The sequence below is a fragment of the Sciurus vulgaris genome (genome assembly GCF_902686455.1).
Source record: "Sciurus vulgaris genome assembly, chromosome: 12".
In the NCBI taxonomy this organism is placed as follows: Eukaryota; Metazoa; Chordata; class Mammalia; order Rodentia; family Sciuridae; genus Sciurus; species Sciurus vulgaris.
In genome coordinates this window covers 82,199,491-82,218,380 of record NC_136473.1, presented here as the reverse complement: position 1 = coordinate 82,218,380, position 18,890 = coordinate 82,199,491, and the positions used below count along the sequence as shown (strand labels likewise).

Genomic DNA, 18,890 nt, shown 5'->3' with positions numbered 1-18,890 from the left:
TCCTTCTCAGATGGTCAGCTTGTTTTCTACTTGGGAAACTGAGGGTCGGGCAAAGGAGTCAGGTCAGGCAAAAGAGTCAGGTCAGACAGGTGCTTTGGTCTGATTTAACAGGAGTTTTGGTCTTTTCTCTTGTCTCTCTATGGGGCCATTGACCTCCCACGTGCATGATATGTCACGGAAGCTGGGAAGGATAAAGACTTGCAGACCAAAAATGCTGACCACCAACTGCAGACACCAGGAACTCAGGCCTCAGATGCAGAAGACTTGAGAGGCATCAGTGGCCAGGGAGGGAAGCCCAGGAGACAGGGCACCATGGGTGACTTTCTAGAAGGGACAGGGCCTGCTTCTGGTCTCCAACTCACAGAAGGCTCAGACAGGGGTGGCCTTGGTAGACATGGCTACTCCTCGATGGAGGATGAAGGGACAGATGACTCAGCCTGGGGCCCTGGACAGAGCAGAAAGGGCTTTCTAGAAACAGAGCAAAGTAGAGTCACTCTTCTTAGGGACAATCAGCCCCATCTAGAGGGAGACTGGGGTGGAAGCTTTCCAGAGAGGTCTCATCTACAGGGAGAAGGTCCGGAATCAGGGTTGGAGTTCATGGAAAGACAACTTGAAGGTCATGGCAGAGATGGTGAAGGAGGAAGAAGCTGGGGAACAGCAGGGGGCTGGGAGGCTGGGTCCGGTCACTCTCAGGCTGGAGGACTAGGGAGCAGCAGGGAAGGAAAGCAGCCCAGAGAGGTCAATGGCAGTCAGCTGGACATACGTGGCCAAGAACAGCTCTGGGACACTCATTTGGGACCTGGAACAGGAAAGAAAGTCCTGCAGGGACCCCAATCTGATCCTGAGAGGTCTTGGTCAAAAGGGGTGGGAAGGGAGAAAATTTTGGCTGGAGATCACCTGGATAAGATGGAGGGAGGAGATGGTCTGAGTAGGGAAAGGGGGAGAGGAGCAGCAAGGTCAGTTTGGGCTAGCAAAACTGGTCTGCAGGAAGCTGGAGACAATGGGACAGAAGGCCCTGGTGCCCTGGAGTTTCCTGGAGGAAGAAGTTTTGGCTCCAAGGCTGGAATGGGCCCTGAATCTCGGGGTTCCCAGGGAAGTGGAGATGCTGACCATTGGGAAGCTGTGGGCAACTGGGAGTCAGGGGAGTATCCAGGAAAGACATCTGGAGGCAAGTATCCTCAAGAACCATCACTATCTGGAGACAGGAAATTTCTTCTTGGAGGCAGGAGTCCTGAGGTCGAAGCTGAGGGTTCACGACAGGAGGCAGATAATCAAAGGCCAGGGAAGACTGTAGATGTGGGAAGGAGCTACCAAGCTGGCTCTGGAGGCCCAGGAGATCTTGAAGACTGGGAAGGTGGCCAACATGAACTCCAGGGAAGGGGTGGCCAGTTCACAGCTGGGGCCTTGGGCAGGACAGTGGATAGCTCCAGAAGCCTCCAGTCTCCCCATAGCTGGACAGAAGGGCAGAAGGAAGCAGGGGACCCCAGCAGAACACAGTCTAGGGGCACAGGTCTCTGGGACGACACAGGGTCCAGTCTCAGAAAGACTGGGGCCCACCTTGGACCTGGAGTGGTGGGGTCCAGTAGAGGAGAAGAGGGTATAATTGGTGCCCAGGCAGCTGGGCCAATGGAGTCTGTTCAGGGGATAGATGACAGAAGTCACAGGTTACTTAGGTCTCCAGGCCTGGGTGTTCCAAAGTCTGGGGGGACACAAGGAGATGCAGAAAGATTAAGAGATCCCAGGGCAATAGGGTCTGAATCAGAATCCTGGAATGGGTCAGGCAGCTCCAGAGAAAAAGGACCCAGAGGTGAGATGGGCTGTGAGTATGGCCCAGGAGGTAGGGGGAGAGGGGAATCTAGGAATGTCGATGGCTCCGGGTATTTTAAGGGAATAGGTCCTGGAAATAGATCTTATAGAGATAGCTCACAAGTGCCAGGGGAAATGGGGTCTGGTCATGGTACTGGTTTTAGAGTCACCTCTGGAGTACCTGTGAGAACAGAGTCTGAGGAAGGGGCTACTTATAGGCATGGCCCAGGGGAACCTGGGGAAATGTGGACTGGAAATAAAGATCATCATGGTCCTGTAGGCTATGGGTCTGGGAACAGAGCTGGTCTTAGGAATGGCTCAGGAGGACCTGATGGAATGCCCATGGATGAAGCCCAGAATTGGGGTGCACCCAGGGGCCAGGGGCAAATAGACTCTGTGGGAGGGTACTGTTCTGATGGTGGGTTAGGGGGTCCTGGGACAGTGGGGTCTGTGGGTAGAGGTGGTCTCAAGGCCTCTGGAATGGTGGAGACTATTGGGGAGGGACATGTGAAAGCAGAACCAGGGGGGTCTAGAACAACAAGGCCTTGGGGTCAGACTAGAGATTATGGGGGCCTCAGAGCCTCAGGGGCCCTGGGGACCTTTGGAGAAGGGAGTTATGAAGATGGAATGGGTCCAGGAGCCATGGAGCCAGGGTCTTTGAGAGTAGGGGGAAAAGAGGGTGATGGAGATAGGACCAGGGGCCTTGGCACCAGGGCCTCTGGAACTGGAACAGGGACTTGGGACAATTCCAGGCATCCTGAGACATTAGTTCCTCATGCTGGGGCTGCTTCTGAGAGCCCGTGGGCACATGGGCCTGGTGATATGCTGGCTTATGGGGATGGGCCTGAAATTCCCAAGTCTCAGGGGACTGGGAGCAGAACAGCTTATGGAGTAGGGTCAAAGGATCTTGGGTCTGGAAGAACAGGGCCAGGGGAGGAGTCAGGCTTTAGAGATGGCTTAGGAGGCCTCAGAGGAATGGCACCAGCAGATAAGGCAGGTTATAGGGGTGGTATTGGAGGTTCTGGGGATGTGGGATCAGGGGGTGAGGCAGGTGGAGTTGGAGGTCCTGGGGACATGGGGTCAGGCGGAAAGGTAGGTTATAGGGGTGGGGCTGGAGGTCATGGGGACTTGGGGTCAGGGGGAAAAGCAGGTTATAGGGGTGGTATTGGAGGTCCTGGGGACATGGGGTCAGAGGGTGAGGCAGGTTATAGGGGTGTTGGAGGTCCTGGGGACATGGGGTCAGCGGGCAAGGCAGGTTATGGGGGTGGGGTTGGAGGTCCTAGGGACATGGGGTCAGGAGGTAAGGCAGGTTATAGGGGTGGGGTTGGAGGTCCTGGGGACATGGGGTCAGGAGGTGAGGCAGGTTATGGGGGTGGTATTGGAGGTCCTGGGGACATGGGGTCAGTGGGCAAGGCAGGTTATGGGGGTGGGGTTGGAGGTCCTGGGGACATGGGGTCAGCGGGTAAGGCAGGTTATGGGGGTGGTATTGGAGGTCCTGGGGACGTGGGGTCAGGAGGTAAGGCAGGTTATGGGGGTGGGGTTGGAGGTCCTGGGGACATGGGGTCAGTGGGTAAGGCAGGTTACGGGGGTGGGGTTGGAGGTCCTGGGGACATGAAGTCAGGGGGTGAGGCAGGTTACAGGGGTGGGGTTGGAGGTCCTGGGGACATGGGGTCAGCGGGTAAGGCAGGTTACGGGGGTGGGGTTGGAGGTCCTGGGGACATGAAGTCAGGCGGAAAGGTAGGTTATAGGGGTGGGGTTGGAGGTCCTGGGGACATGGGGTCAGCGGGTGAGGCAGGTTATAGGGGTGGGGTTGGAGGTCCTGGGGACATGGGGTCAGCGGGTGAGGCAGGTTATAGGGGTGGGGTTGGAGGTCCTGGGGACATGGGGTCAGCGGGTGAGGCAGGTTATAGGGGTGGGGTTGGAGGTCCTGGGGACATGGGGTCAGCGGGTGAGGCAGGTTATAGGGGTGGGGTTGGAGGTCCTGGGGACATGGGGTCAACAGGAAAGGCAGGTTATAGGGGTGGGGTTGGAGGTCCTGGGGACATGGGGTCAGGGGGAAAGGCAGGTTACAGGGGTGTTGGAGATCCTGGGGACATGGGGTCAGTGGGTGAGGCAGGTTATAGGGGTGGGGTTGGAGGTCCTGGGGACATGGGGTCAGCGGGTGAGGCAGGTTATAGGGGTGGGGTTGGAGGTCCTGGGGACATGGGGTCAACAGGAAAGGCAGGTTATAGGGGTGGGGTTGGAGGTCCTGGGGACATGGGGTCAGGGGGAAAGGCAGGTTACAGGAGTGTTGGAGGTCCTGGGGACATGGGGTCAGTGGGTGAGGCAGGTTATAGGGGTGGGGTTGGAGGACCTGGGGACATGGGGTCAGCAGGTGAGGCAGGTTATAGGGGTGGGGTTGGAGGTCCTGGGGACATGGGGTCAGCGGGTGAGGCAGGTTATAGGGGTGGGGTTGGAGGTCCTGGGGACATGGGGTCAGCAGGAAAGGCAGGTTATAGGGGTGGGGTTGGAGGTCCTGGGGACATGAGGTCAGGGGGAAAGGCAGGTTACAGGGGTGTTGGAGGTCCTGGGGACATGGGGTCAGCAGGTGAGGCAGGTTATAGGGGTGGGGTTGGAGGTCCTGGGGACATGGGGTCAGCAGGTGAGGCAGGTTATAGGGGTGGGGTTGGAGGTCCTGGGGACATGGGGCCAGCAGGTGAGGCAGGTTATAGGGGTGGGGTTGGAGGTCCTAGGGACTTGGGGTCAGCGGGTGAGGCCAGTTATAGGGGTGATTTGGAGCATTCTGGGGATGCTTTGTCATGGAGTGAGGCAGGTTTTAGGGATGGTGTAAGGGGAGCTGGAAGAATGGGGTCAGGGGATGAGGGCGGTTACCGGGGAGGCTCAGGAGGATCTGCGGAGGTGGGGCCTGAGGGCGAGACGCAGTATGGAGATGGTTCCGGGAAGTTTGGAGCACCAGGCTCACTGACTGGAAGGAGACACGATGCAGGACCCAGAGACCACAAAGCCATGGGGGAGGGGGCAGGGTATTGGTCAGCATCAGAGAGTGGCACAGGCTCCAATGATGGTCCAGAAAAGGGCAGGGGAAGGGGGCTTGCACATGGGGCAGGCTCTGGGGTAGGCTCAGGGGTGCCTGGATTGCCGGGTACTGTAGATGGTGCAGCACACAGGGACAGCCCCTCCAGCCTAGGGATGCTGGGGCCACAGGGAAGGCCACGGACTCTTTCAGATGGAAGGGGCTCCAAGAACAGTCTCGGGGGCTATGGAACCTCAGGGATTCCTGAAGCCTCTGGGGCTGTTTGTTCCAAAGGAACATCAAGTGTTGGAGAGTGGCAAGATGGTTCTGGGATCCCAGGGTCTCTTGGGCACAGAGTTGCTCCTAGAGGGGAAGGTGACTCTACAGGCCAAGCAGGGGATTTGGGGACTTTTCGGTTTCTTGATGGTAGAAAGTCAGTGGAGGGTGAGATCTGGGCAGGCACAGCTTCTCTGGAGTCTGGACATGTACAGGACTTCAGGAAAGCAGGGTCAGGGACCGTGGACAAGGGCGGGGTGGCTGGCCCATGGGGAGAAGCACCCCAAGGAGGTAGGGACTCACTACCAGGAGGCAGAAGGACGGGAGCAGGTTCTGGTAGCTCACTGGGGGCAGGGCAGATTGTGGACAGCAGCTCTACACTTGGGGGAAGAGGCAAGTCAGTGTCAGGGCCTGCTGATGGGCCAGGAGTGAGCCGAGCTTGGGGCCCAGGCCGGGAAGATCAGGAGTTTGGCCAAAGCAGCACATATGCTGGGAACCAACTCCCAGGCTCCATGGCCCGCGGTTCTTGGCAGGAGAAAGATTCCCTTTTCCAGGGAACCCATGAGGGGCTAGAGGACTCTAGAGGCAGGGAACATGCACCAGGCCATGAGGCTGCTGGTGGACGTCAAGGCCCACGGTCTCTGGAGAGCAAAGGTTCAAGTTCTAGAAGGGGCGGGTCTGGTGGTGCAGAGGACTCAGGTGGCCTAGGCAAGGGGAATGCCACAGGGTGGGGGGATGGTCTTGCCCCCAAACCTGGGGAGTCCAGACTTCAGGGATCCAGAAATGGCTTAGATGATTCCTTTGGCAGAAAAGGTTCTGGAGGTAGATCAGGAAGGATCCAGGACTCAGGCTCTCAGTTAGGCCAAGGACAGCGAGGAGGAAGGGGGTCTCTTGAGGAGCAGGCGTTTTGCGGGGCTGAGAATGACAAAGGCCAAGGTCCCAGAGCCCTAAAGGAGTATGAAGGATGGGAGGCAGAAGAGTCTGGCAGGTCAGGCAGGAGGCCAGGTCTCCAAGGGAGCAGGTATCAGGCAGAGTCTGGGGTTGAGGCAGCCAAGAGGCAGGGCACAGAGGAGGCCAGAGGCAGGAGGCAGCCACCTGGAAGTGACAACGGAGAGCACCTGGGGGTGAAGAGTGAAGATGAGAGCCAGGGCACCAGACATCTCGGCAGCAGGAAAAGTGCCAAAGACAGCAGGTCGGACATCCTCGGCGAGGGGTGGAGTGCCACGCAGAGTTCCAGATCCAGATACAAGCCCAACGCTGGCGGTTTCTCCCCAAAGGCCCGAGGTAGGTATCCCATGGGATAGAGCCAAGGAGAAGCTTCCTGGACACTGGGATGCCTGGACCAGTCCCAATTCTGCCCCCAGCCCCAGGAATTCAGAGCTGCCAGCACCCCTGTTTTCAGGAACCTCTTGCAAATTCAGTAAATGTTGACTTCCTCTTTGTATAAACTGACTCCAGGATACGTGAGGCTCAGAGGCCTCCGGGGTACCTGCTCTTAAAATGCTATGACTGAAATACCAGAGTTATTGGCTTAATTTTCTGTGGGTGACCAGGACTTCCCATCTGTGTGACTCAGGGTCCCTGCAGCAGCCTAGGTCCTGATGAGAAAAGGGGGGACTTAGCTGTGTTGACACTAGTGGAGCCCAGTGGGCAGGACCATGGCAGCCCCCCAGGGTGCAGTGAAGCCCATGGCCAGGGAGGCTGGGCCTTGAGGACTCCCCATGTGTCTCTCCAGGTCCCAAGGGCTACTTCTCTCAGGGCTTGGCTGACACAGAGGTGCAGCTGGGGGAGGCCGCCACACTCTCCTGTACCCTCACCAGTGACCTGGGACCTGGTGTCTGGTTTAAGGATGGAGTCAAGGTAATGTCCCCTCACACCTTCTCTTTACCAACCAGTGTGGGTGCCTGTGGGTAGGTGGGGGGACAGGGACAAAGCAGAGATAAATTGTTCACTCTTAATTTTACTATGTACCCAGCTTGAGAGAAGCTTAAATAGCCAGCAACTTGGTGTGTTTAAAATTAAACAATCGTAAATGAAGGCGGGGCCAGCCACTCCCCCGGCATAGCCCTGGTTCTTCCACCACCCAAAATGTCTCCCCTACACCTGCGCCTACCGAGTTCCATCCATCCTTCAAGACTTCATACGAGTGCACCTTCCCATCCCAACTAAGGGGCTCTTCCGTCAGTCTTGCAGTCCCTCTGTGTTCTGTCATAGCTGTCATGTCAGGAGGAGACAGCACAGTGGTTCAGAGCACATGGCAAAGTTGCATAACTGGTTATCAGTGAGACCTGACTCCAGATACCCAGTTATGTGACTTCAGACAAGTTCCTCACTTATAAAATGGAACTAATAATACTACTTTTTTTGTGTGGGGGGGTGCTGGAGATTTAACACAGAGGGGCTTTTACCACTGAGCCACATCCCCAGCTCTCTTTATTTTTTATTTTGAGACAGGGTCTCAATAAGTTGCTTAGGGCCTTACTAACTTACTGTGGCTGGATTCAAACTTGTGATCCTTCTGCCTCAGCCCCCCAAGTCCCTGGGATTACAGGTGTGCACCACTGTGCCTGGCTAATACTACCTAGCTGAAAAGGTCATTGTGACAGTTAAATGAGGTACCAAGCACTTGCCTGAGCTAGCGCACTGTTGAGCCTATAGCGATCAATGGGCTTCCAGCAACTGCACCAGCAGAGGGCGCTGGTGAGCCAGCCTGGAGGAAAAAGTTGGGGTGGGAATGACTGTTTCCTGCTGTGGCCCTTGTCTCCAGCTCACTGCCCAGGATGGGGTCATCTTTGAACAAGATGGGCTGGTGCACAGACTCCTCATTGACCGCGTGCAGGGCACCCAGGCCGGGAGGTACACCTTTGTAGCTGGCAACCAGCAGAGCGAGGCCACCCTGACGGTCCAGGGTAAGGCCCACCCCTGTCCTTACCTGTCCTGCAGTCTCTGAAAAAGCAGATGCGCTTTACTTTGAAACCCCTGAAATGTTTGTAACCAGTCTTCAGCCTTTTCAGTCTAAGAAGATGATTTATAAAACCAACTCAAGCTCTCCCTCTTCCAGCATCTTATCTCCTTCCTTGCTAGGAAGTCCTTTGTGAGATCTCACCCTGGTCCTTCCTGCTTCAAAGCCCATTTCCCTTTTTCGTCCTCATGAGATGGGATATGGGGTTCCCCACTCGTAGCTCAACCTCCCTTCTGGGTTCTTTTCAGTTTCCAGGGACCCGGTATCTGGTCTTCTTTGACTCCCTTGCCCTGTTTTTCCTCTAGATCCTCCCATAATTGCTCCAGATGTGACAGAGAAACTGAGAGAGCCACTGGTGGTCAAGGCTGGGAAGCCAGTGACAATGAAGATCCCCTTCCAGAGCCACCTCCCTGTTCAGGCCACCTGGAGGAAGGATGGGGCCGAGGTGGTGGGCAGCAGCAGCAGGGGGGCCCGGGTGGCCCTCGGGGATGGCTACACACGGCTGTGCCTTCCCAGCGCGGGCAGAAAGGACGGTGGCCAGTACAGCGTGATGCTAAGGAGCGAGGGAGGCTCTGTGCAGGCTGAGCTCACCCTGCAAGTCCTAGGTGCCAACCCCCGCCTTCACCCCATCTGAGGCCCGAGGGTCCCAGAGATCCAGGTTCTCCCTCCCAGCCAGGGCAGGTCTGGGATGTGGTCTCTGCTGGCTCTGATCCTCTTTTGCATGCTGTTTTCCAGCCAAAGCCACCCCTACCTGTCCTCTCTCTGATCCCCATACTGGGTAGGAAGATGCAGTTTGGGTGAACAGGGGCTGGGCTCCTGCTGGGGGAGGACCTGGTTATTCTTCTGTGAACCCCAACACACTGGGTGCTAGGGAGGTTGCTGGAGTGAGACTGTGGCCCCCAGCTTGAGTGGTGCCATCAACAAAGGACTGCTGTGTCCAGGGGGCTGAGCCACCCAATGGGGCTGGCACAGGCTAAAGCATTCCATGGTACATCCATGTGTGTGTGCGTGCGTGTGTGTGTGTGTGTGTGTGTGTGTGTGTGTGTGTGTGTGTGCGCGTTGGGGAGGTGGAGACCAGGGACATCTGCCTGTCTCAGGAAATCTGTGAACCTCTGGGTAGTGCCCAAGGCTCTCTGGGCAGTCCATCCCACTGCAGGCCTGCCCACTATTGAGGGGGAAGACCAACACAGCCTCCTTCCGACTTCTCTGACCCCCTTCTCCTCCTGCTCCTCTCCGTGGGTCCCCAGACAAGCCTCAGCCTCCACAGGGCCCCTTGGAGGTGCAGGATGGCCACAGGGCTGGTGTCCGCCTCCGCTGGCGGCCCCCGAAGGACGATGGGGGCCGGGCTGTGGAGCACTACGTGGTGGAGAGGCGACAGGCTGGCAGGAGCACATGGCTGAAGGTGGGCGAACCCCCCGCTGATAGCACTACCTTCACCGACGCCGGTGTGGAGCAGGGCAGGAAGTACACCTTCCGTGTGCGAGCCGTGACCTCGGAGGGGGCTGGGGAGGCCCTGGAGTCTGCGGAGGTGCTGGTGGCTCCTGAGGGTGAGAGAATGGGCCGGGGCTGGCGGTGGGGAACACTCTTAGATCCCCATTGGGCCAGAGGGCAAGCAGTTCTGCCCCTGTGGCTAAAGGACACTGGCTTGTGCCTTAAGGCCCTTCTAAAGCCCAGTGGTGACTCCTCAACTCAGCTTGATTTGGGATCTGGCAGCCAGGTCAGGAAATAAGATTGATGGGGTCTATGGGAGTGAGAGACAGACACACAGCCTGCTCTCTCAGGGCCTGAGTAGGGGCTAGCCTCCTTCTCCATCATACAATCCTAGTCTGGAATATCGTAACAGGGAACTTGAGGCTGAGGGATCTTGAGCCTGGTTCTAGACTCTGAGACCTATCATTCCTGCCCCAGAGCAGCCAGAACAGTGTCTCAGAGCAAGCTAGTTCAGTCCCTATAGTCCCAGGAAAGAATAGGGTGTGGCCCTACTCCCAGATGCTCTGTGTCTTCTACCCCACCACCTGGATGATCTGGCACCTTGTCTCAGCCTCTGCTTGACCTTCACCTTCTCTCCCCCAGCAACCCCCGGGCCCCCTTCTACCCCGGCCATTCTGTCAGCCTCCAGTCAGGGCATCACTCTCACATGGACAGCACCTCGGGGCCCTGGCAGTGCCCACATCCTGGGCTACCTGGTTGAGAAGCGCAAGAAGGGGAGCAACACCTGGACAGCAGTCAACGACCAGCCCATGTCTGGTGAGCCAGCCTGAGGGATGCTCTTCACTGCACTGGCTCCAAGTCACCTTAGACCCCCCTTGGCATAGGAGCCTGGCATTGCCAGTCCAAATGGGATAAATAGAGTAGGTCTCATCTAGGGTGGTTTTGTTTCCTGAGGGGACATTTGGCCATATCTGGAGCCATTTTCGATTGTCACAGCTGAGTGGGGAGTAGATGATGCTGGGATCTAATGTGAAGAGGCCAGGGATCTGCTAACTGTCCTACAATAGCAAGACCTCCCCTGCTCCCCACGGAACCAGAGACCCACCTGGCAAGAAACACCACTAGTGCTGAGGTTGAGGAACCCCATTTTGCAGAAGTCCTGGGCTGGAGTCAGAGATGAAGGTGTTAGTCCTGGCCCCTCTGCTTCTGGCCTTGGCCTTGGGCAGTCCTCTTCTCTAGCTCTCAGTTTCCACAAGTAGAGAGAAGGGTCCTCTGCCCCGTTCAGTAGATTCTTAAGAACCAACTGCTTTCTGAGATCAGAAAGAACTTGGAAAAGCCACAGGGTTGGGCAGATGCTAAGGAATCCTGTGACCCTTTGCATTTCTGCATTCTGCATGCTGTGGAAGCCAAGTTTGTGGAGGAAAGAAGGGGCTCAGAGAGGGAGTCAGGAGATTGGCTTCAGGTTGCGGCTGAACCACTTAGGAGCAGAACCCTCTCAGGGCTTTATATCCCCATCTCCGGAGAGAGGGAACTAAAGGAAGGTCACCCTCCCAGTCTTACTACTGATTTGACCTCATTTAAATAAAACAGCTCTCTAAGGAAGCAGCATCTGGAGAGATTAAGGGACTTCAGCAAATTAGTGGCAGAACCAGATAGGGATTTGGGACTCCAACATCTTTTCACCTTGGAGAGAACTGAGCCACATCTGGCTGGCCAGTTGAGGAGGGATGTATTAGAGCCCCAGATTGGCCTTCTTTCGAACTTGGAAGCACTGAGCTGCATGTGAATCTCCTGGTCCCCCCAGGGTGGGACTAACGTGGGGTGTCTCTTCACAGAGAGGAAGTGCACTGTGGACGATGTGCGGCAGGGCTGTCAGTACGAGTTCCGGGTCACAGCAGTGGCCCCCTCGGGCCTTGGAGAGCCTGGGCCCCCATCTGATGCTGTCTTTGCCCGAGACCCTATGAGTGAGTAGGACATCAACCCAAGGGTGGTGGTGGGGTGGGTAGTGAGCATGAGATGGCTCTGAAGCCTGGTCGGACAGGACAGGACAGGAGGTCACAGGTAGGAGAAAATGGCCAGGAGGGCTGGAAGGTAAGGGTTAAAAGGTCACTGGGGAGCATATCTTAGGGGCCCTAAACTGAAATCAAACAAGCCCAGAAGTCAGACAGCGAGAACTAGAAGATTCCTTCCCAAGACCATGTCACTTGCTCTCTGGCCTCTGGGCAGGTCAGTCCCCAAGTTGGCTAGGTGGCAGTCTATTTGAATGAATCCATTAGGAAGAGAACATTTTATAAACTTAATTGTTGAAGGTGCATCTACATTTCAGTCCTAGGAAGGGCAGAATGTGGAACGGAGGGACAGGGGAGGAGAATTGGCTTGTGCATCTTTTCCTGGCAAATAGTCAAAATCTCTACTCTATTGACTACTCTCTATTATCAGCAATGGAAACGGAGACAGCACACGGGACAGGCGTGTGTCAGGGTAGCATCCACAAGGGTCACTACATTTCCTAGATTTGGGGGGGAGCGGTGCTGGGGATTGTACCCAGGGCCTCACACGTGCTGGACCAGTGCTCTACCACTGGGCTACATTTCTTAGATTCTTGCTACTGAGCAAAGTCTGGGCAGCATCACCAGGGAACTTACTAGAAATGCAGAATCTTAGACTTCACCTCTGACCTACTGAATCAGATCTGTGTCTTTAACAACATTCCCAGGTGATTTGTATACAAATTCAAGGTTGAGAAGCACTGCCCTAGACAAATGCTTTCCAAACTTCACTAGGAATTTATTAAGAAACACTTGGGAACTCTTCCTGTCCTGTTGCCCAGGCTGCATGCAAATCACAGTCTCTAGGGCTGCCGGTATTTTCAAGATCCCCGGGTGAGTCCAACATGTAGCCAGGCTTGAGAGCCAGAGCCCCAGACGGCTGTGCAATTTCCCTTCTACATGCACCATACCTTTCGTGTGCCCCAAACACCACCCTCCAGTGGGCAGGTAGGGCTGTTTTGTTCCTGTTTAACAGATGAAGATCAAGTCTGCACTGTGTGCCCAGAGGCAGTTCCGACTTGGCACTTCCAGTTCAGAAAAAAAGACACAGGATTCTAGTCTTCAGGGATAAAGGATCCTAAGAGGTCACCAACTAAAGTCCCCGTTTTCAAGAATTAGAGATGGCTGGGGGAAGTTGGCACGTTGGTGAACAAGGGGGATGAATTGGGGTGGGCTTTCAGGAGGAGGAGGCCTGGGATCTTTTGCACAGCAAAAGGTGGGGCAAAAAAAGTTACAGCACAAGGTGGGGCAGAGTTTGGTTTTAGGGAGGTGCTTCCGGGGCCACAGAGTAAAAGGATCCCCAAGACAAAGAAACCATTTCCCATGGGAAGGCTGATAAATGTCCACCTGAGTGGCCGCCATCAGGAGAGGCTGATGCCAGTTCTGATATTCCCATGGTGCTTATCCAGGACCCCCTGGGCATGTGCGGAATCTTCAAGTCACAGACACATCGCACACCAGCATCACCCTGAGCTGGGTGGGGCCAGATACCCAGGATGGGGATGAAGCCCAGGGATATGTGGTAGAGCTGTGTGGCTCCGACAGTCTCCAATGGAGCCCATGCCACGTGGGCACTGTGCCAGGCACCACCTTCACCATCAAGGGGCTTCGGCCCCGAGAGGGCTACTTTGTGCGGGTGACAGCAGTTAATGACGGGGGTCACGGCCAGCCCACTACCCTGGACACAGTAGTGCACGCCATGCCTGTTACTGGTGAGTGCCACCTCTTTCCCCCACCAAGCCCTGCAGGTGCTTCCTGAGAGGGGCTGCTGAGCAGCCACCATGCATGTGCTGAGCCAGGATCCCCTTCCCCAGCTTAACAAAGTCACATGTATTGACACTCCCCATGTGCAAGGCCTTGGGCAAGGCAGGCCTATTTAGAAATGATTTCTCATTACGACTTACAACAAGGTTAATATTTTTTTTATCCCCAACTTACAGAGAAGGAAATTGAGATCCCAGGTCATTTTCCCAGTGTCTCGCCATTGGGGTGAGGCAGAGCCAGGGTTTGAAACAGGTGACTCCAAGGTACAAGTGCTACTCAGCCCAGGCAGGTCCTGGTCAGGGTGGGGCATGCCCCAGCTCCCGTTATCAAAGGTGAACTGCCTTTCCTTTTGGGCCTTAGTCACTAGAAACAGCTGACCTGTCTTTGACCCAAGTTGACATTGGGCCAGCCCAACTGACCCTAGTCATCACGTGACAATATGGAGCCAAGCACGGTGAAAAGCATACAGAACCTGGAGTCCAGAATCTCAGAATCTTGTCCTGGCTCTGTTTCTAACTTGGTGTGACCCCAGGCAAGTCACCTTCTGTCTCAGATTGGTGGTTATGTCACCCATGGAACAAAAGAGCTGGATTGTTTGTCACTTTTTTCTTCGAGGCTAACCCTAACCCTCTGGGGCTTCCCTACCTCAGCTCCTGTGCCACTCCTGGCAGCATGTCCCCACCAGCTCCTGGGGCTCCCCCTCCCCACTTTCCTCTGCCCAGCACCTCTCCTTTGGAGCCCTCCAGCCTGATGGGATCTCAGCAGCAATTAGACTGGCCCAGCCTCCCCTTCTGCTCTGCCGTTGGTGACCTGGGGCTGGGGCCCAGCTGTGGAGGGAGATGACTAGTCATCTTATGTGTTCCAGTCTGCCCCAAGTTCCTCATGGACTCCAGCACAAAGGACTCACTGATGGTCAGAGCTGGGGATACCATTCGAGTGCCTGTCTCCTTTGAAGTGAGTGGATCTGGAAGGTGTGGGGAGGGAACCCAGAGTGGCTGAGACAACCACATGGCTCTGTGTTTCTTTCCTTTGTTGTTCTTTTTTGGGCTGTACTCAAATCAGGCCACAGGTAAGGAAGGAAGGAGGAGGGTCCTCCTTAGAAGCACAGCACATCCCTGGTGGCTGGGTGGCCATTCTGCAGTATACGCACCCCTCTCATGGTACCTTCTGGTACTGCACCTCCAAATTAGGTCTCTCACTTTTTCTCACCACTTGAGTCTGAATCTCAGATCTGAAGTGTGGCTAATCCTCACTTTCTGTGCAAGTCCATGACCCGTATTTGACTCAGGATCATCTTTCACCAATGCTGACACCTCCTGACTACACTACAGCACAGCAGTAGTGATTTAAAGCACAGACTGCCCGAGTTCAAATTCCAAGGTTGTCACTGACTTTGGACAAATACCTTAACCTCTCTGTGTTTCACCTTCCTCCTCTTTCAAATGGAGGTAAGGGTTGTTTCGGGGAGTCAAGGAATCAATCCACTGAAAGCATACGAACAGCCTGACATATGGCGAGCACCCAGTATGTGTTACTTTTATTCTGATCATGTTATTGTTACTGAAATCAGCATCACCTGTGTGGGAGGCTCAGCAATGGCAGAGCCGTATTCAAATGCAGCTCTGCCTTACTCTAAATTACAAGTTCTTAGCCATTAGGCACCGGAGGACATTGTAAACCGCACGGCGTGTTTACCATGTCTGATCCCTGCTCTCTGTGCTTTCCAAGTATTGGTGACTCCTTAAGCCCTTGGAATACTCCCGGGGGCTAACAATAAGTTACTGTTAGCCTCCCCCGTGTGCCCAGCACCGAGGGCCCCACAGGCAGTGGGCAGTATGGTCATTAAGCAGCTGGACTGTCTCCCCAGTCAGTTGGGGTCACCACAGTTCTAGACCAGACCGCCATCATCGCCCTCCTGCTTTCTCTCCCTATTGCAGGGATTCCCAAGTCACCCCCTACCTGGTCCTTCTCACTCCCGTCCAGCACCAGGGGACTCCAGATTTAGCGATGTTTTCCTATTCAACATCTTAGGGCCGCAGCTCAGTGCTTAGAGAATAAGACCCAGATGTCTGCGTGGGAGGGTGCTGGGGTTTTGCCTCGCCTGCCTGTCCAGCGTCCTTTCCTACCCTGCCACCCCCAGCTGCCCGCCACACACTTCATCACTTGTCACGTGCCCACCTCGACATTTCCCCTCCCAGAATGCTCTTCTCACCACTTCTGCCTTAGGCCCAGCTGGAATGTCTTCGCCTCCACACCTCCAACAAAGCTTCCACTTCTCAACCCTTCCTTCCTCTCTCCTCCCCCACCCGCCCCCCTCAGGCTGGCCCCATGCCTGAGGTGACCTGGCTGAAGGATGGCTTGACCTTGCCCAAGAGAAGTGTGGCCATCACCAAGGATGACCTCACCCAGCTTCTGATTCCTGCAGCTGGCCTCTCGGACAGTGGTCGCTACACTGTGGTGCTGAAGAACCTCCAGGGGAAGGAGGCTTCCCACGACTTCTTCATCAGGGTGGCAGGTGAGGCCGGCATGGCTCTGGGCTCCAAGTCCCGGCTGGGCCACTCACCGAGGCACGGAGATTTCACTGCCTGGGTGAAGGTCTCCGTCATTCTGCTGGGCCTGCACGTGCAAGGTGGCACGCCGTCTACCTCTCCTCTGTGCTTGAAGACAGGGAGAAGGGCAGGGGGAGGGTCTCTGAAGGGCTTTAATTGTTCTTCTGACTCAGGACCTTAGGGACAACTCAGCCACATCCCCTCCCCAGACCTGTTAGTCTTTGATTGGAGTCAATGAGCAAAGGGGGTCACCACCATTACAGCACTGGAAAGACCCCATGGAAAGAATTGTCTGGGTCCCTTGTACGGGATAAATGTCGCCCTCCCCTGAAGTAACTCTCAGGCAGTCCCTGTCCTGGAGGAGTCCCTGGATATTCGGAAATGATGAAACAGATGAATGGAGGGAGCCTGTAACTTGATTTCGTGAAAGCCCTGCCCATGTCCTACGTCATTTTACCTAAAAACTCATGTGAATTAAAACTTATTCTTTTGGAGAAGGTTTTCCACCCTTTACAGATAACTATACACCCCTGACCAAGCGCCCTCTGGTTCCAGTTATCTGCCTGGCAAGATTACAACCCCAGGACCTCCAGAAGACTTGGGGGCTCTGTGGGGGATGAGACCAGAGGCCCTGCTGGGTCCCCTGCAGCGCATGCTCCCTCTACCCTGTCTCCCACTGCCCTGTCTCCCATAGCACGCCCACAGGCACCCGGGCCCATCCACCTGCAGGAGAATGTGCCTGGGACGGTGACGGTCCAGTGGGAACCCTCTCCAGACGAGGTCCAGGGTCCTCCCCTGCACTACACAGTGTTGATGCGCTCCTCATCACAAGGCGCCTGGCGCCAGGTAGCTGACCGCATCCATACCAACCACTTCACCCTCCTGGGCGTCCTTCCTGGTCATGAGTACCACTTCCGAGTAGTGGCCAAGAATGAGCTGGGAGCCAGCAGACCCTCAGACACCAGCGAGCCATGGTGCCTCCCCAGGCAGCGAGGTGAGGATCCCCTGGAGAGGAAGAATTTAGCTAGCTAGGCTCTGTGCTTAGGCCACCAACTCTAGGGTAATGGAGTGGCATCCATGGCAGAGATGGCTGAGCACCTGTCCAAATGAGCTGGACCCTGGGGCCAACCAGAGCCAAAGTCATGGCTTGGTACTCCCAGATCCTGCCTGATGCCACCTCTACTGGTGTTCCTTGTGTTCTGACTGGGGGAGGGTTCTACATCTGTGGGGAGAACAAGTTGGCTTGTGAGTGTTTGTTTGGGTGTCTGGGGTGCCTTTGGGTGGATTCTCAAAGCCAAGTCCAGCCATAAGTTTAGAAGTTAACATGTAACTGAAAGCAAAGTGTATTTTACAATCAAATAGATGTGAGCCTTAAAAGAGGTCACTAGAAAAAGATTATAAAATCAGATGGATGATTTAATTTCTATAAAATACAAAAAGATCTTCACCAAAATATTTCTTCACCAAAATATTAGCTGGAGTCATAGATAAGTAGAGATTATGGTTGGTTCTTACTCCTTTGGATTCTCTGGGTTCTGATCTGTGCACAGAGAATGTGTTCTGGCTCAGGCAATGCAGATCAGCACCGTGAACCTTCTATAGACTCGGCCCAGACAGGCCTTCCTCACTTTCTGATCCTGATCCCCGTCGCCCCGGTTTCCATGCAGGCAAATTCACCGTGAAGGCTCGCAGCTACCGGGAACCAGATCTGAGCCAGAAGCCCCGGTTTCTGGTGGGCCTGCGGACCCACCTGCTGCCTCCAGGCTGCGAGTGTTGCATGACCTGTGCGGTGCAGGGCTCTCCCCGGCCCCACGTCACCTGGTTCAAGAATGGTCAGAGCCTGGAAGGACACCCCACAGCGTACAGCACCGACATGCTGGGCGTGTGCTCCCTCGTCATCCCCAGCGTCTCCCCTGAGGACAGTGGCATGTACAAGGCTGTGGCTGAGAACCCGCTGGGCCAGGCTGTCAGCACTGCCACCCTCATCGTCACAGGTAAGGGTGGCTGCTCTGGCAGTGGGCCATGCTGGCAGGGGAGCAGGAAGGGAGGCCTGCCTGCAGGGAGCCCTCCAGGGCTGTCCCCTCTAGAGTGTCTTGGCTGGGGTCAGGAGACAGGCTTCTCTCCCTAACTCTGTGTGAACGGGCCCTCCTAGGCCTGGACTTGCCCATTTGGACGACATGAGCATTTCTTGACTTCAGTGGCTACATGCTACCTCCCTGGGCATCCCGGGTAGCCTTCCACATGCTTCTGGATGACAGATGAGAGGCTTCATCTCTGTGACCATTCATAAATACGTCCAGATCAGGACATTTAGTGCCCACAGGGCCATACTATAGTCTCCAGTAGAGCAAATAGTATTTATTATAAGAAAACATTTTTTTCCCAATAGTACATATCTTATATTTTGAATAGAAAAAATAAATAATAAGTCCTAAACATTTTCAGTTATTCAGAATTGACCTTTGTGCAAAAATAACCCTTCAGCACTAGATCCGAGCATCTCTTCATGGCATCTGTGCAGAGCCACTTAGGAAGCCACTCTCAAATGCCCCAGCTTGTGGATACACATGGTTCCAGAAAGAAGCGGGCATTTGGGGGTGGTTAGAGTGGCCCAGAGGGCTAGCTCAGACAGCATGTGGTGGTTGTGGACTTGACCCTGTGCCCACTGCGGCCGAACCCTCAGAGCTAAGCCCCATGCTGTATTGCCTTCACCACTGGACAGGGGTGGGATGGGCAGCTTCCCCTTCTCAACCAGCTGGAATATCCTGTGTCTTGCAGAATCCAGCTCCTAGCCTCGCCTTACCCTGGGATGGCTTCACCACTGACACCCACACTGGCCTGGGGAGCCAGTCCTGAAGGATGGAGTCCATGTCCTGAGACTCAAGAAGACAGGAGTGAGGGCCTTCTGGGGAGGCTTGGCCAGCAGGACATGGAGTCCCTGGGGAAGAAAAAGAAGGGTACAGGAGGTGGACCCCAAATAGTCACTGAAAAGGATGACAGCAAATCTCCCAGACCTTGCCCATGAACTTTTCTTTCTTCTC

At 55.3% G+C, this 18,890-nt stretch overlaps 1 protein-coding gene across 2 annotated transcripts in view; it reads left to right on the top strand.

Annotated features, from left to right (window-relative positions):
• Positions 1 to 18,663, top strand: part of IGFN1 (immunoglobulin like and fibronectin type III domain containing 1) — a 33,093-nt gene extending 14,430 nt beyond the window's left edge. Inside the window, exons 12-25 of one of the 2 annotated variants that reach the window (XM_079107423.1) lie at positions 182 to 233; positions 6,264 to 6,379; positions 6,831 to 6,955; positions 7,863 to 8,004; positions 8,363 to 8,662; positions 9,305 to 9,604; positions 10,131 to 10,304; positions 11,324 to 11,452; positions 12,946 to 13,248; positions 14,166 to 14,254; positions 15,620 to 15,815; positions 16,544 to 16,843; positions 17,517 to 17,843; positions 18,628 to 18,663. In XM_079107423.1, coding sequence (XP_078963549.1) covers positions 182 to 233; positions 6,264 to 6,379; positions 6,831 to 6,955; positions 7,863 to 8,004; positions 8,363 to 8,662; positions 9,305 to 9,604; positions 10,131 to 10,304; positions 11,324 to 11,452; positions 12,946 to 13,248; positions 14,166 to 14,254; positions 15,620 to 15,815; positions 16,544 to 16,843; positions 17,517 to 17,843; positions 18,628 to 18,641 — 2,567 coding nt within the window. In that variant the 3' untranslated portion in view covers positions 18,642 to 18,663. Of the gene's footprint in view, positions 1 to 181; positions 234 to 4,470; positions 6,380 to 6,830; positions 6,956 to 7,862; positions 8,005 to 8,362; positions 8,663 to 9,304; positions 9,605 to 10,130; positions 10,305 to 11,323; positions 11,453 to 12,945; positions 13,249 to 14,165; positions 14,255 to 15,619; positions 15,816 to 16,543; positions 16,844 to 17,516; positions 17,844 to 18,627 lie in introns of those variants that run through there. The other variant, XM_079107422.1, reaches the window with a different exon arrangement.
• The last annotated feature ends 227 nt before the right edge of the window (positions 18,664 to 18,890 follow it).